The sequence below is a fragment of the Malus sylvestris genome, chromosome 3 (assembly GCF_916048215.2).
Source record: "Malus sylvestris chromosome 3, drMalSylv7.2, whole genome shotgun sequence".
Lineage (NCBI taxonomy): Eukaryota > Viridiplantae > Streptophyta > Magnoliopsida > Rosales > Rosaceae > Malus > Malus sylvestris.
In genome coordinates, this window is record NC_062262.1 from 942,205 (window position 1) to 957,267 (window position 15,063).

Here is a 15,063-nt window from a genome sequence, read left to right on the forward strand (position 1 = left end):
CGGGACTCTTCAACCACATCTTCATCGCCTTTGTAGTGATCATAAACTGGAGCGGAATTCCATTCGGCAAAGTTATCGACTACATCATTGCTTCCTATATGTTCCCCTTTTGTGTCAAACTCCATGTTGGAACGTTTTTCAACCTCAATACATGTACAACAAATCTCACACGAACCATCTGGACAACGATTGAATGCATGTGAGCAATTTCCAAGGTTGTATGCTTGCTACCGCATCACTTCTCCTTTCTAGGCCACACAACAACTCCTTTTTCCACGCAGTATTATGTCCAAACTCTGCCAAAACTATCAACCAGTCGAATCTAATTGGTCCAACCAGTATATATGTATAGAAACACAATTTTGATATTATCATGAATTATTCAAAAAAATACTTTCATGAACTCTGTTGGGTCTTTTTAATGCGGGTTGCTAGGGAGATATGATTCTAGTTTCCAAACTGTTGTTGGGGGGCGCGGGGGGGGGGGGGGGGGGGGGGGGGAAGTGATGAGAGTTAGGGAGGGGTAGCAATTGTGGTGGTTGGGGTTAGAGAGATGGAGATGGCCAGAGTTGTCTATTACTGGACTATTTATGTTTCTTTTTTTTTACTGGGTGTACAAGACATTTGTTAGGCACATTCAAATTTTCAAGATAAAAAAGATAATTAAGTATCAAAAAAGAATAAATGAGTCAAAATAAAATTCCCAGTTAGTAATCATCTTCGCCTTTTTAAGCTAGAGACAAATCTATTATGCTTCCGTTTAAGATGAATGAGGCTTGTATATTTTTAAAACAGACGAAAGTAACGAATCAGAATAAAATGGAGAAGCTGCATAGTGGAGTAAACAGAAATTATTCGGCAGATTGCATTTCATAAGTTACTGAAAATTACAATCTGATTCCTACAACACTATAAAACCAAGTGCAACAACATCCCCATCCCCATCTCACATAGAGTGGGAAGCACAGGACTTCAAATACTTGCCCTGACAACGACATAACAAACACGCTAAAACACACACACACACACACACACAACACATACTGAAGAAACAGACAGTAAACCAACATAAGACAACATCAAACTAGTCCCTCTCCTTCCTAGAGTAAACAACATCTTCTTCCTCGTCGTCCTTTGCCATGCCCAACGTATTCTTGACAGCATCAGTAGTAGTCTGTGCCATGTTCTTCACTTTCTCTCCGGTCTGCTGGAGGAACCCCTCCGACTTCTCCTTGCCAGCGTCCGCGGTGCCTTTGGCCTTCTGGCCTACCTCCGAGGCCTTCTCCTCGGTCGCCTCCTTGCTCTGCCGTGCCTTTGCCTTTGTAACTTGTCCCTTCTCTTGGCCCTTGTCTCTAGTTGTTTGAGTTGCACCCTTTGCTCTCTCCTTGGCTGCCTGGGCTGTCTCGTGGGTCTTGTCCTTTACTTCTTGGGCCTCCTGCCCAATTGTGTCCATCATCTGATTTGTCTTTTCCTGGATGTAAAAAACGAACGGAAGTGCATCAACATTATTCAAAATGTAATGATAAGATGTCAATCTGTTTAGACGACAACGATATAAATTAGATTGAAATGACATATCCAACAATTTTACAACATAAACAAGATAACCTAAAGTGTGACAGTTTAACATTCCTACTCTTCCTAATTTAGTTTCTGCCACTGCCTACAGAACTTCAAATACTCAAATTCGATGTGCTAAAAGCTAGACCGAGAGTAACCAATATCAATATATGTTATCAAATGTAGCTATACTATCATGTCAATGTATACCTGAGCTTGGCCCTTGGCTTCACCAGCTCGGTAGGTCTGTCTGTGAGACGCCATTTTTACTTTCGACACTGAGCGATACGTAAATTCTTTGAGTTATAACTGTAAGACTGCTCTTCTTTCTAAGTTTGTGATGCTGAGAAAGATTAATGCCTGCTATATACCTTTTCAAGTTTGCAACGTGATTGACATGTGTCTTACGTGCAGACAGTAGGCAACACGTGCCTTGCTCTAAGACAACCATTGACAGCACTGTAATACTAATATCGATGACTCATAACTTAGCGCCTACACCATGTTGACACGTGCTGATTCCCATTCAGACATATACGATTGTTTACTCGGAAGTTATATATTGGCTGCACTCAATCTTTGGAGCAAGATATTGTGTACAATCAAAACATGTACAGTACAGTAGTATTGTATCTTTGTAATTATATAGGATAGTGTTATTTATATACTCATTTTTATCTTTTAAACACTTTTTTCAAGTTCCAACCATCGGATCGTGTAAATTAAAGAAGATTAATGGATAAAAATTAATAAGGATGTATGAGATGTAAAATGAGGTGTATGAATAACACTTCTCATTATATATCTCCAGATTTGAACTATTGCTCTCAAATTACACAGTTGGTCTTTTCGATCCCATCTTTTAAGTTTTAGGCAATTTGCCATGGTCACATTTTTGTAAAACTCACCATGATCATGTGGTTGATTATCTTCTTTTAAATACGATTAAATGGGTGGACTACTATACACTTATAAATCAACCACTTTAATTTTTGGTAAGGGCACTTCTCCAACAAATATGCAGCTATATTATACACCTTCGTTGCAATTTTTTTTACATTTTCGTCACTAATTTGGTTTCTTATTGGAATTTTTAGTTATAATTTCTGCAACGAGAACAATGTCTTTCTTTTGGTATAAGCCACAGTAGATTGGTTGTAAAGCAAACACATGTGTAGAAGAAAACTGTTGCTTCTTTTTCTAATCTAGAAGCATATTTGTACGTTACAAATCATGATCAAAGTGATATGCATATATTGTCAGGGCCACATCAGCCTCCGCAATTCAACAAATTTGGGTTCATATTTATCTTATGTATGATGACGTTTTTGGTTTTCCACCTTTAGTTGTTTAATAAAGTAGCTAAGCCACCAACTCATGAACTTCCAAAACCCTAGTCCTCATTATCTTTCTAGACACATATAATAGTGGCATTTATAAGATTAAAAAAAAACCAATTCTTTAATTATTTTCAAGAAAAATTAGTGTGATATAGTTACACTGTAACATAGTATTATTGATTCAGATGTTATAATATAAAATGATTATATAATTAATATTTCAAGTTTGAAATGTAACATTAATAAATAAATACATGCATTTTATGAAGAGTGGGATTAGTAATAGTGAGTAACAGTGCAAATATCACATAGAATAATTTATGCGAAGAAAGAGAGAGAAGAAAGAAGTGAGGCCTTTGAAAGTCCTGTGCAGAGTCTATGCCACTGGCTAATTTATTATATAATTACGTATAATTAAGCATGTGTGGTCAAGTAACAACCTTTCTGCTGATTGGCCTAAAAAAGTCTTTAGGAAGCGGCGTCATGGCTGCTGCTCTCTTCCTTTTTCTCCTCCTATACATAGCAGATAATTGAGCAAATTGTATTCATTGCAAGCCTTCTCTCAAACTTTTCCGCAACTACTTCACTTAGAAAGGAAATTAAAAGGAAAACAATGGATGTTGAGATCACTTCCTTGGCGATGGTAAATAATACATTGATGAAGGTTGCTATGTTTGTGCTAGTTCAAGCTTTGGTTTATCTGATCCTTTCAAGTTCATCCAGCCTCTTCTCCAAGAACAAATTGAGGTCACTCAACAGCTTTCGGCCCATTCGTTCTGCTAGCATTAACCGGATTCTGGCTGTCATCTCCGACTTGCCAACCAGCAGCACTGCTGCTGATTAGCCTTCACCACGTACATGATCCCAGCAGGAAAAATTCTTCTATTTATAGATGATTCATGTCCTATATATCATTAATTCTTTTAGAAGCATATATATAATGTTATACAATATATTGATGATAATATTCAGTTTATTCTTTAATGTTACACATAAGCTGCTGTAATATTCCACATGTAACTCTGTAATATATGGTCTTCTTTTGTTGTGTAATTTCTTCTGAAGTATTGTTATATATATGTTCCTGTGATCTGAGGGACCTAGTTCGTAAGTCCGAAAAATCAACTAGGGTTTTCGGTAGAGAAGTTCAATTTTTTTTTTCTTGTACCCTGCGTTAATTAGTCTCTAAAACACATATATGTGAGCATATATAGACACCTTATTTTAAAGGAATTCCTGCCAAGATGACGAATCCTGCCATATGTGCTTCAAGATGAGCTTCGGGTAACTGGTACCATAGGAGACCTTGAAAAGAACAAATTATTGATGAATGCTTTAAAAGAGGGCAAAGAGTGAGCATGATTTCAAAGCCAAAATCTTGTTTGCGATCTAATTTAACTTAATAGATTAATTAGAGTAGCCTCTTCATTCCATTTTGTTTATCCATCAGTACACAAATTAAATGACAGCTGTTTAAAGTATCCCCATCAGTTCCGGTTACTTTAAAAGTGCATCAAAACCCGATCATCTTTTTCGGGAGGGAAAGAAATGATAATAGGAGAAGAGAGAGTCATATTCATTTCTAATTAGCCTTCTAGACCACTGTAAAATTTGGGGCATGCACCATATCATAGACAAAGATTGAAATCCAAGCCCAAAGGCCATAAAGAGCATACGTTTGGGGTGTTTAGGCAATTGGTGGCTCCCTTGCTTAATGCTTTGGTCACCGTAAAATCTCACTTCCTTATAACAACGCCAAAACATTATAACAACTCATTATTTAAGTCATTCTTTTAATACTTACATTAATGGGGTGGAGGAACAAATTGATTGCAAACTCGCCATTTTCGAGATATTAAAGAGGAATATTACTATATTGTAATCGTATAGTACCAAATGACAATTATTTAAGCTAGTTGAGATGCCATTCATATATATATATATTCCTAGAGATGCTAGAGATGGAGATGAAATCATGAAAAAACCAGAACCCTGTGAAACCACAAGCAAACTACCATATGCAATAAGTTCGACCCTAAATAGAAAAAGATTAGAACTTTTGTCATCGATGCGGGGACAAATGTTTCGCCACTGAAATTAGAAAGACAATTTCAATTATTTTGAATTCATGAAAACATTATTCATTCATATATTAAGAAACATTGACTTCGATCCATTACCAGTAAGGATTAGTGATGGCTACTACGATCCATCTTCCGCCCAAAACAACCAAATTACAACATGAAGGAGCAAACGTGGCAAGCACATCAATCGGTTGGCCGGCGGCGGCTTTTGTTCCAGGAACGTGGCATGAAATAGTCCAATTTTAATTATATTAAGATAAAGGAATTGTTATTAAAACTCTACAAATCTCATTTGACATTTCAAATTTTCTATAGTTAGAAAAAAAAAATACACTTGTGAGAAGTGTAGAATGAGATATTTGGAGTGCTAATAACACCTCCCTAGGCTAAACATATCTTCTAGCTAGTGACACATCTTAAACATTGATTTAACTGATATATGTTATCGATGAGAAAATGGATTTTGTATGAACTTATAAGTAAGTTGAATTAGTTTCCATACTGCCAATTGATTTTATGTTGGAACCTCAATTTTATTTATGGTATCAGAGCAGATTATCCCCTATGTGAAGTCCAAATACCACATGAGCTCTACGACACCCCATTTGTATTGTCCACATGTTAAAATTGAATATTTGCCACACATAAAAGGATTTGTTGATAATAAATTATACATTAATAAGAGGAGAGAACTTATATAGACTTATAAGTAAATTAAGTTACTCTTTACATTTTCAATTGATTTTTTTTTATAGAACATCAACATCAACTTTAATGTATAAAGTATAAACAATGCATGCATGTGTAGCTTTTTTCTCTCCGGGCGGCGTGAGAGTCCTTCCTCCTCTGTGAGCTTTCGCCATGGTGCGTGTCCTCGTCGTCTGTTCTCGTGGGTGTTTTGCTGCTGCTGTTTTATCTTGGAATCTCAGGTAGGTGGTTTCGTTTGGTTGCGCTTGGTTTTGTGGTTTGGTTTCTGATTCGTTGTCTTGGGGGAAGGTTTTGGTGGGTGTGTGGTGAAGCTTTTCTCTGGCCCGGTTCTTTGTTTCTGACAGGGGGGGCTTTTTTCTCTGCTGCGGCTTTAAATTGAAATCTCTGGTAGGTGGGTAAGATCGTTTTCTCCCTTCCGCATTGTTTGGGGGGGGGGGTCAATTTTCGTTGTTGTCTTGGGGGAGGGTTTTGGTGGTTGTTAGGTGGAGCAGTTCTCTGGCCCGGTTATTTACTTCTGTCAGAGGGGTTTTTTCTGCTGCTGCTTTTAATTGCAGTCTCTGGTAGGTGGTAAGCTTGATTCCTCCCTTCCGCGCTGGTTGGGGGGTCCATTTTTTGCTGATGAATTTGGGGGTTTTTTTCTCTGTCCTCATCAGGACTGCTCTTGTTCTGAAATTCTCTCAATGGAGTTTAGGGATGTTTGTTTGGCTCAGAGTGAGACTCGGCTTATTGAATATTGGTAGGTTCTCCTCCCGCATGGGCATTAAATGGATGCAGTTAAGGTGGGTGAAGCGATTTATCACTTTCACTTTTCAGAGTAAGGATTACCAAGGGTGCAGCGATTGGGTTGAGTTAACTCACTGGTATAGGTATTTGACTCCTTTCGACTTTCTGGTCATTTCAACGGTTGGTTATCAGCTCTTGCGTGGTACCTTCTGGAATTGTTTATTGAGGCGGTGGGCTTTCTCTGAGTTATTTCATTCTTGTGGGATACAGTGGTTGGTTTTGCTTTTCCTGGGGGACGGAATGACGAGTAGTGGGATTCCAGATCTTGTGATTCAGCTTGAAGAAGCTCTGGATTTGTCTGAAATGGAACAAGGCGTTAAGCTTGTGGGGAAGGTTCTTACGAAAAAACTCCTCAATAAGTGGGGAGTTAGGAATATTCTTAGATCGGCTTGGAAGGAATTTGGGGTGGTAGAGGTTAAGTGGGTGAAAGCAAATGTTTATGTTATCACAGTCGCGGACGACCATATGGCAAAAAGGATTCTTAACCAGGTTCCATGGGGAATCATAAAGAAGCACTTGTCGGTGATGAAGTGGCTTCCGCATCTGGCGTTGGAAGAAATTGTCATGGAGTTGGTTCCATTCTGGATTCAAATTAGAGGTGTGCCACTTGAGCTGAGTACGTTGGCGAACGTCAAGAAATTAACGCAAGCCGCAGGCGAGGTGTTAGAACTGGAGGATACGGCTAAAGCTCGAGGCTTTTTGCAGGTGCGCATTCTTGTTAACACTGTCAACCCTTTGTGTCTTGGATGTTGGCTCAGGAGGGGGTCCAATCGGGACACGTGGGTGGAGTTTCATTACGAAAGACTCCAAGATTTCTGTTATAGGTGTGGGCGTCTTGATCATATAAATACGGACTGCACCTTTGATGCTGCTTCTTCAGGGACTGTGGGGTATGGAGAATGGACTAAAGCGCCACCTATAAGAGAGGAAACGGTCCCATCGAGATCTCTTGTGGTGGGAGTAGGGGAGCGCAGATAAGCTGGAATAGCTCGGGCCTCTACTTTGCCCACCGGTCCTAGACCAGAACAAGGTCTTAGCCAGCAGTTGACAAGGGTGGGGTCCCCGACTAGTGAAGTTGTGGCAGAACCACAGAAGCGGCTTACATCGAGATGGAGGAGACGTGAGCGGGGACATGTCTCTAGTAATACAAGTGCGAATGCTGTTTTAAATGACGACAATCAAACGGTGCATGAGGTATCGACTGTTAGTTCGCTTGCTGGTGAAGAAATTGGAATTCCTCGGGGGGTCAACATGTGGGATTTTTCACCATCCGGGAAGGTTTTGAGGACATGGGCGATTATGGATCCCGCTTACATCGAGAGCAGTGGTTTGAAAAGGGGAAGGTTCCAAAGATGGGACTATCTTCACAACCCTCTTAAGAAAGCGAGAGGGATTGAGTTTTTGTGCAACCCTTCTACAGTGATGGCAGAGAATTGGATGGGTTAGAATTTACCCGAACGCTGCATACTGATTGAACGGGCCGTCTATAAGGAGGGTGAGACTATGGAGGGTTCAAGTGGCAGTCAATGTTTGGGGATAGAGCTGAAGGAAGGCTGTGTAGGGGATCAAGAATAGGACAAGCAATCGGAATCGAGCATTTAGGCTCGGGGTGGAGGCGGCTGGCCCTCAACAGCCGCAAGGTCGCCATGAGTTATATTTTCTGGAATTGCCGTGGTCTAGGGTCGGACACGGCAGTTCGAGCTCTTAATGGGCTCATTCGAAAACATCGACCCTCTATGATTTTTCTTTCTGAAACTAAAATGAAAAATCATAGAATCAATAATTTAAGAAGGCGGTTAAAGTATGCAAATGGGTTTAATGTTGAGCCCCTTGGGAAAGCTGGTGGTTTAAGCTTATGGTGGGAGGAGTTTTTGGAAGTGCAAATTGTTTATTCCTCTAGGCATGTGATTGATGCTATAGCTCGAGTTGAGGGTGAGCATAGTTGGGTGCGTGTTACTGGTATTTACGGTACGCCGTACAGAGGGGAAAAAACTAGTTTTTGGGATTGGATGTATTCACATTTCTCTCCTTCTGACATTCCTTGGTTGTGTGGGGGTGATTTTAACGAATTCCTTTGGGATCATGAAAAATCCGGGGGGGTGGAAGGTACCTATAAAAGACCTCGATTTTTGGCTGATTTCCTGAATAGGGCGGAGTTACTGGATCTTGATTTTCAAGGCCCAGCCTATACTTGGAGGGGTTGTCGGCGTGGGGAGTGGGTGGAAGAAAGATTAGATCGGGGATTAATTAATGGGCCGTGGCAGGAGGTTTGGCCTTCCACTTTTGCTGAGCATGGTCCTGTTCTTAGTTCTGATCATTGCCCAATTGTTATTCAGTCTGTTTTGGGTAGGCCTCTGGGAGGTAAGCTATTCAGGTTTATGGCGTTTTGGGCTCAGGAGGAGGAGTGCAAGAAGATTGTGGAGGAGTGTTAGGCCAGGCAAGGTGTCGGACCGATGCAGGGGCAATGGGTTCAGAAACTTAATGCCTGTCAGTTCTACCTTACCAGGTGGAGCCGGAACAAATTCAAACATCGGGGACAGCAAATTGAGGAGCTTACTGTGCGCCTTGTGGAGCTTCAAAAGCAGTGGGGACCTAATTTGTAGGCCATTCATGAGACGCAGAAGCTCATAGCTGATCTTCAAGCTCAGGAGGCCAGCTTTTGGCATCAAAGATCCCGCGTTAAATGGTTGCGTGAAGGGGACTTAAATACCAAGTTCTTCCATCAGTCTACTTTACAAAGACGGCGCAGAAACATGATATTGAAGCTTAAGGATGAGGATGGGCAGTGGGTTGAGCACCCTAGTCGGGTTCGTCAGATGGTGGAGGACCATTTTCAGAATTTATTTAAATCTGAGGGATACAGGAACTGGGGTGCCTTGTTAGATTGCGTTCCGACTGGGATTACTGAGGAGATGAATAGGGACCTGATTGCGCCGGTGTCTGATGATGAGATTAAGGTTGCTGTGATGAATATGGGAAGGCTTAAGGCTCCTGGCCCAGACGGTTTTCAAGGGATTTTTTACCAGTCTTTCTGGGAAGATTTGAAAACTGATGTTAATTCCTTGATTCGTGCTTTGATGCATGAGGAGATTGGGCCTAAGTATTTAAATGCTACTCATGTGGTCCTTATCCCCAAGGTGCCTAAACCGGAACAGGTTTCGCAGTTTCGACCGATCAGTCTGTGTAATTATTCTTATAAGGTTCTGTCTAAGGTGTTGGCCAATCGTTTGAAGGCGGTTCTGCCGAACATTATTTCTTCGTCTCAAAATGCCTTTGTGGAGGGGCGGCAGATTCACGATAATATTGGCATCGCCCATGAAATGTTTCATTTTTTGAAGGGGCGTAAAGCTAAAACTAAATATGAGTTGGGCCTTAAGATTGATATGCAGAAGGCTTACGATCGGGTCGAATGGGATTTTCTTGATGCTACTATGGGAAAAATGGGTTTTTGTATCAGGTGGAGGCAATTAATTATGGGTTGTGTTTCCTCTGTTCAATTTGCCATCCTTCTAAATGGCCAGCCTGGAAAACGTTTTGCTCCATCTCGTGGGCTCCGGCAGGGGGATCCTCTCTCTCCGTTTCTCTTTCTGTTGGTGGGGGAGGTTTTTTCCTGTTTAATTCAGAAAGCTGTGCACGATAAGCTGCTGGATGGCGTGCAGTTGGGTGCTTCTGGGCCTATAATTTCTCATATTTTCTTTGCTGACGACACTTTGCTGTTTCTTAAGGCTGATGGCAAAAATTGTCGGAATTTAGTGGATTTGATTAAGTTGTATTGTGATGCTTCGGGTCAACTAGTCAACTTTCAAAAATCAAGTGTTTATTTTGGTGCGAATATTCCTAAGCGGGTCTCTGCTGAGTTGGCCAATATTCTTCGTGTTCAGGTTGTGCTTGATCCTGGAGCTTATCTGGGTGTCCCTGCTATTTGGGGACGATCGAAGAAAAGGGGGTTGGCGTATATTAAGGAAAAAATTATGGCTAAGGTTCAGAGTTTGAAGCATAAACTTTTGTCCACTGGGGGGCGTGAAGTTTTAGTTAAGGCTGTGGTGCAGGCTATTCCTGCCTATCCCATGCATATTTTTAAGTTCCCTGCCTCGGTGTGTCATGATTTCGATTCGTTAGTTTCTGATTTTTGGTGGGGGAGTCAGGGTGCTAAGCGGAAAACTCATTGGGTCTCGAAAGAGGTTCTTGGCCTCCCTAAAGACATGGGCGGGTTGGGTTTCCGAAGCTTCTCTGATTTCAATGATGCTCTCCTAGCGAAGCAATGTTGGAGGTTACTTTCTGATCCGTCTTCTCTTTGGGCCCGTGTTATGAAAGCCCGCTATTTCCCGCATTGTTCCTTTTGGGATGCTGTGAAAGGAGGACGCGCCTCTTGGGTGTGGACTAGTCTTTTGGTGGGTAGGGAAGTTATTCGGCAGGGCTCTCATTGGCAAATTATGGGAGGGAGTGATGTTCGGGTGTGGGTGGACCGCTGACTCCCTTCTTTGCCTTCGGGTCATCCGCAGGTGCTCGGAGGTGTAGCTGTCTCTCCCAATCTGCGTGTTTCTTCTCTGATTTGCCATGAGTCGATGGAATGAGATATTGATTTTTTGGTGCCGTTTATTTCTGATGAGGCCCAAGTTGCGATTAAGGGTCTGCCTCTCGGTGATTTCAGGTGTAAGGATCGGTTAGTTTGGGAAGCTAGCAAGAATGGCAAGTACTCGGTTAAGTCGGGATATCGCTGGTTGCAAATGGGATCCTTTGCTTCTCGGGATCATAGACTGCCCAGGACTCGTAATATTCCTATTAAGCTGTGGAAGATGGTTTGGAATCTGGCTGCTCCTGCTAAGATTCGTCTTTTCGTGTGGCTGTCTCTGCATCGCGGTCTTGCTACTAGATATAATTTGTTTCGGATGAGGGTTTCCCTTACCCCCATTTGCCCAATCTGCAAGGGTCATGAGGAAACAATTGAACACCTTTTTCTTCAGTGTCATTGGGTGAATGTCATCTGGTTTGGTGGCGCCCTAAATTATAGGATTGATGGCGAGAGTATTTCTTCTTGGTCGGATTGGTTGCTGGAGGTCGTTGTTCGTTTACCGGGTTGCTCGGCGGAAAGGAAATGGGTCAGCGCCTATGTTGCGTTTACAATGTGGTTTATCTGGCGAACAAGATGCGAGTTTGTATTTAATCAGGTGCCTATTAATCCTTTTCTGGTCTTGTCGGGGCTGTCCTCTGCTTTCAGGTCCTACTGGGAAGCCATGGGGTGGTCGGGAATGGGTGCTACCAGGGCCTCTGCCCGTAATGTTCTAGTCTCTCATTGGATTCCTCCTCCTTCTCCTTTCTATAAAATAAATGTTGATGCTAGCTGGTCCCGTTCGTCTCATTCGGGCTTTGCTGGTGTGGTCATCCGAGATGCTTTTGGTCAGTTTAAGGCTGCAGCGAGATATGCCTTGTCGGCTTCTTCTGTTGCTGTGGCAGAAGCAAATGCGCTGCTGCGTGGTTGTGATTTGGGGTCTTCTTTGGGCTATCATTCGGTTATTGTGGAGTCGGATTCTCGCGAGTCCATTGATTGGCTTTCCGGAGTTGGTGATAATGGCAGTTGGGAAGCTTATCCAGTTCTGACAAGAGTAAAATTGGTGAGTGTAGCTTTTCAGTTCTGTCGCTGGTCTTGGGTGTCAAGAACAGCCAATGGTGCCGCTGACTGCCTTGCGTCGCGGGTTTTTCCTGAGGTGGATTCTCGGGTCTGGATCGACAGGCCCCCATCTTCTCTGGTCTTTGTTTTGAATAAGGATGGTCTTCCCTGCCCTCCTTAATGTAGTTCTGGTGGTGTCGGGGGTGACGTTCCTTGCCGGTGCGTCTGTGTGTTGGATCCCCTCTCATCGCTTTCCTTGTTGTTTGCCTCTGTGGTGTTAGCCTCCTGGTAGGCTTTCCTGTTCTGTTTGTGTTCCTTTCAAAAAAAAAAAAAAAAAAAAACATCAACATCAACTTTCTTATTGTATGCTGTTTTCTTATCTTCGTAAATTATGACCCACAGGAGACCACGATGACATAGAAATCTATAGCCTTCAATCCTAGCTGCCAACTGGTCCTCCAGGATTGGCTTAGGAACCCCAACGTGGAGTGGAGACATAAAATAGTATATATTATATCTTTACATATATAGCTACCATTGGCACAACGAAACGTGTATAAAAGTTCAAAAATTTACATTGTTCAATCACCTCTTGACTTTTTCAAATGTTGTTGTCGATCGCCTGCCGGTATTGTGACACCAGAGGCAGACATGGAATACAACAACTTTACAGGGATGCGTTTTATGTGGTATCCAAGGACAAAGATTTACATCGCTTTCAATGTGAAGGAACTTCTTGATGATCACTAAATCATGACATTTTATTGATGACAAGAAATGATTTATTAAAAAAATATAAAGGCCAAATGATTTTGTTTGTGATAATAATCACTCAAGCCTACGAGAAATTGGAAGTCAAGCATTAATTACTTTACTAAATTATACCAATGCAAGTCATATTATTATGTTAAAAGTTTATTTGGAAGAGTTTTTAAAATGACTGAAAACACTTTTAGTAAAATATTTTTAAAAACAATAATTAACAAAAATACAAGTGAGTCATGCAAAAACAATTAAAATACTTCCAGGAAGCACTTCAAAGTGTTTATGGAACACAAAAATATTTCTTTAAAAACGCTTTCAGTCATTTTAAAAACACTTCCAAACGAATCATAAATTGTCTAGATGGACCAGTGATCCTTGTTAACCTTAAAAAAAAACCTTTTCATGTATACTCACCGTATTTCCTTATACTATATACAAGCATAGGCATAATGAATATCTAATACCTTAATGGCGGAAGTAACAACAATTTTTTAAGTAGAGTTGTAGTTGCAACTTGCAACAGCTTTTTAGAAACTTAAACTAACGATTATAAGTCATTCGTAAAAATGACTATCAATTAATAGTACTTACATTAACGACTGAAAATCATTCACACACTAGCAAACACTGTCCCTAACATTTCTCTTCTATCAAATTTGCTCTCACATTGATTGCCTTAAATGTAAGAGAAATAACAAAAATGGAAAACCAAAATCAAACATTGGATTCGGGAATTCAAGACCACATGGTCTTTTATTCGGGCATTCATAATTCCACAAGCTCAAGTTCACATGAATTCCACAACCCATGAAACCACCGAGGACTGTCTCTCCTTCATAGGAGCTGTATGGATCCAGTGATTTGGGGCTGGTTTGGTATTGCTGTGCTTTAAAAAAAAACTGCTTCTGCTGTGCTGTGAGAATAAGCGGCTGTGAAATAAAGCTGTAGAGTGTTTGGTAAACTTTTTTGTAAAAATGCTTTTGATTTGAAAAAAAAAAAAGCAGTATTATAGTGTTTGATAAACTTTTATATAAAATAGATGTAAAAAAAACCGATTTTTCAAAGCTGGGTTTTGCAGCTTCTTGTTTTTGATTTTTTTTCACCCAAAATTGTGAAAAAAAACTGAAACTGAATATTTACCAAACACAAAAAAACTCCCAACTTTTTTTATACCATCTTTTTTCATAATTACATCAATACCAAACCAGATATTGGTCATGTTGACTCAGTTTCCCTTGGCTTTCTAGAACCACAACCATGACCACATCTCCCATGCACCCCCGCTGTTTGAAATCCACTTTTTTCAACTTTTAACGGCCCGATTGTCAGGAGAAAAACTGGGGTTTCGTTTGAAATATTCAAAACGTTGCGTGCGGGAAATGTCGGACAAGGATTGTCTGCCTCTACTTTCGGTGCTTTTTTCGTGGCCTTTTGTTTGTGTGGTCACGATTAAGCCACGTTAATATTTTATATTACTATTTATTTTTATCTTATTATATCTATAAAAAAACAATATAAAATATTGACGTGGCTTAACCGTGACCACACAAAACAGGAAGACGAGCACCGGAAGTGGAGGGCAGACAATCCTTGTCCGGGAAATGTCACCTTCCCCATGCCACACTGAGCCTGAGCCACCGTTAAGGGCAACAACAGAAAGAAATGAACGAAGAACTTACTTATACCGAATCCATTACAATAAGGTGGTTTAAAAAATAACACAGTATTATGTGTCTTAATTTACTTTTATACCAATGCATTATTGGTTCGGAACATTTATACTGACGTTTTTACAGAATGACACTGGTTGCTAATTTTCAATAAAAATTGGAACTTTAGGAATATTCAGACATCTATAAATGAAAAAGTACCATGATTTTTGTGTGTCTTATAGTCCATTCGTGGCAATTTAACTATATTTTTTATTAAAAGTTTGTAACGAGAGTCGACAATAGAGACATATTGTGGTATATACAAGTGAAACTGGTTACAAGAAAAAAAAAACCAACTTTGATTTGATATAGAAAATAGACTGCGGTATATAAACATGCTTACTTAACACAATTGAGTATACATGTTACTTCTTGTATTTACTATTTGTTTCGTTTACGACGCTGTTATTTATACAATCTGTTTTACCTTTTACACAATCTTATTAATTTTTATCAATTAATTTGTTTTTTTTTTATCGATTAATTTGTTTTAATTCATTCAA

At 40.5% G+C, this 15,063-nt stretch overlaps 1 protein-coding gene across 1 annotated transcript; it reads right to left on the reverse strand.

Moving 5' to 3' along the window:
- Positions 1–841: 841 nt before the first annotated feature.
- Positions 842–1,893, reverse strand: LOC126614567 (late embryogenesis abundant protein 2-like). The gene is made up of 2 exons (XM_050282220.1): positions 1,771–1,893; positions 842–1,471 (listed from the first exon to the last, which is right to left on the reverse strand). Exons 1-2 carry the CDS (start codon positions 1,822–1,824, stop codon positions 1,085–1,087), a joined length of 441 nt encoding a protein of 146 aa, XP_050138177.1. The 5' UTR covers positions 1,825–1,893; the 3' UTR covers positions 842–1,084.
- Positions 1,894–15,063: the final 13,170 nt, after the last annotated feature.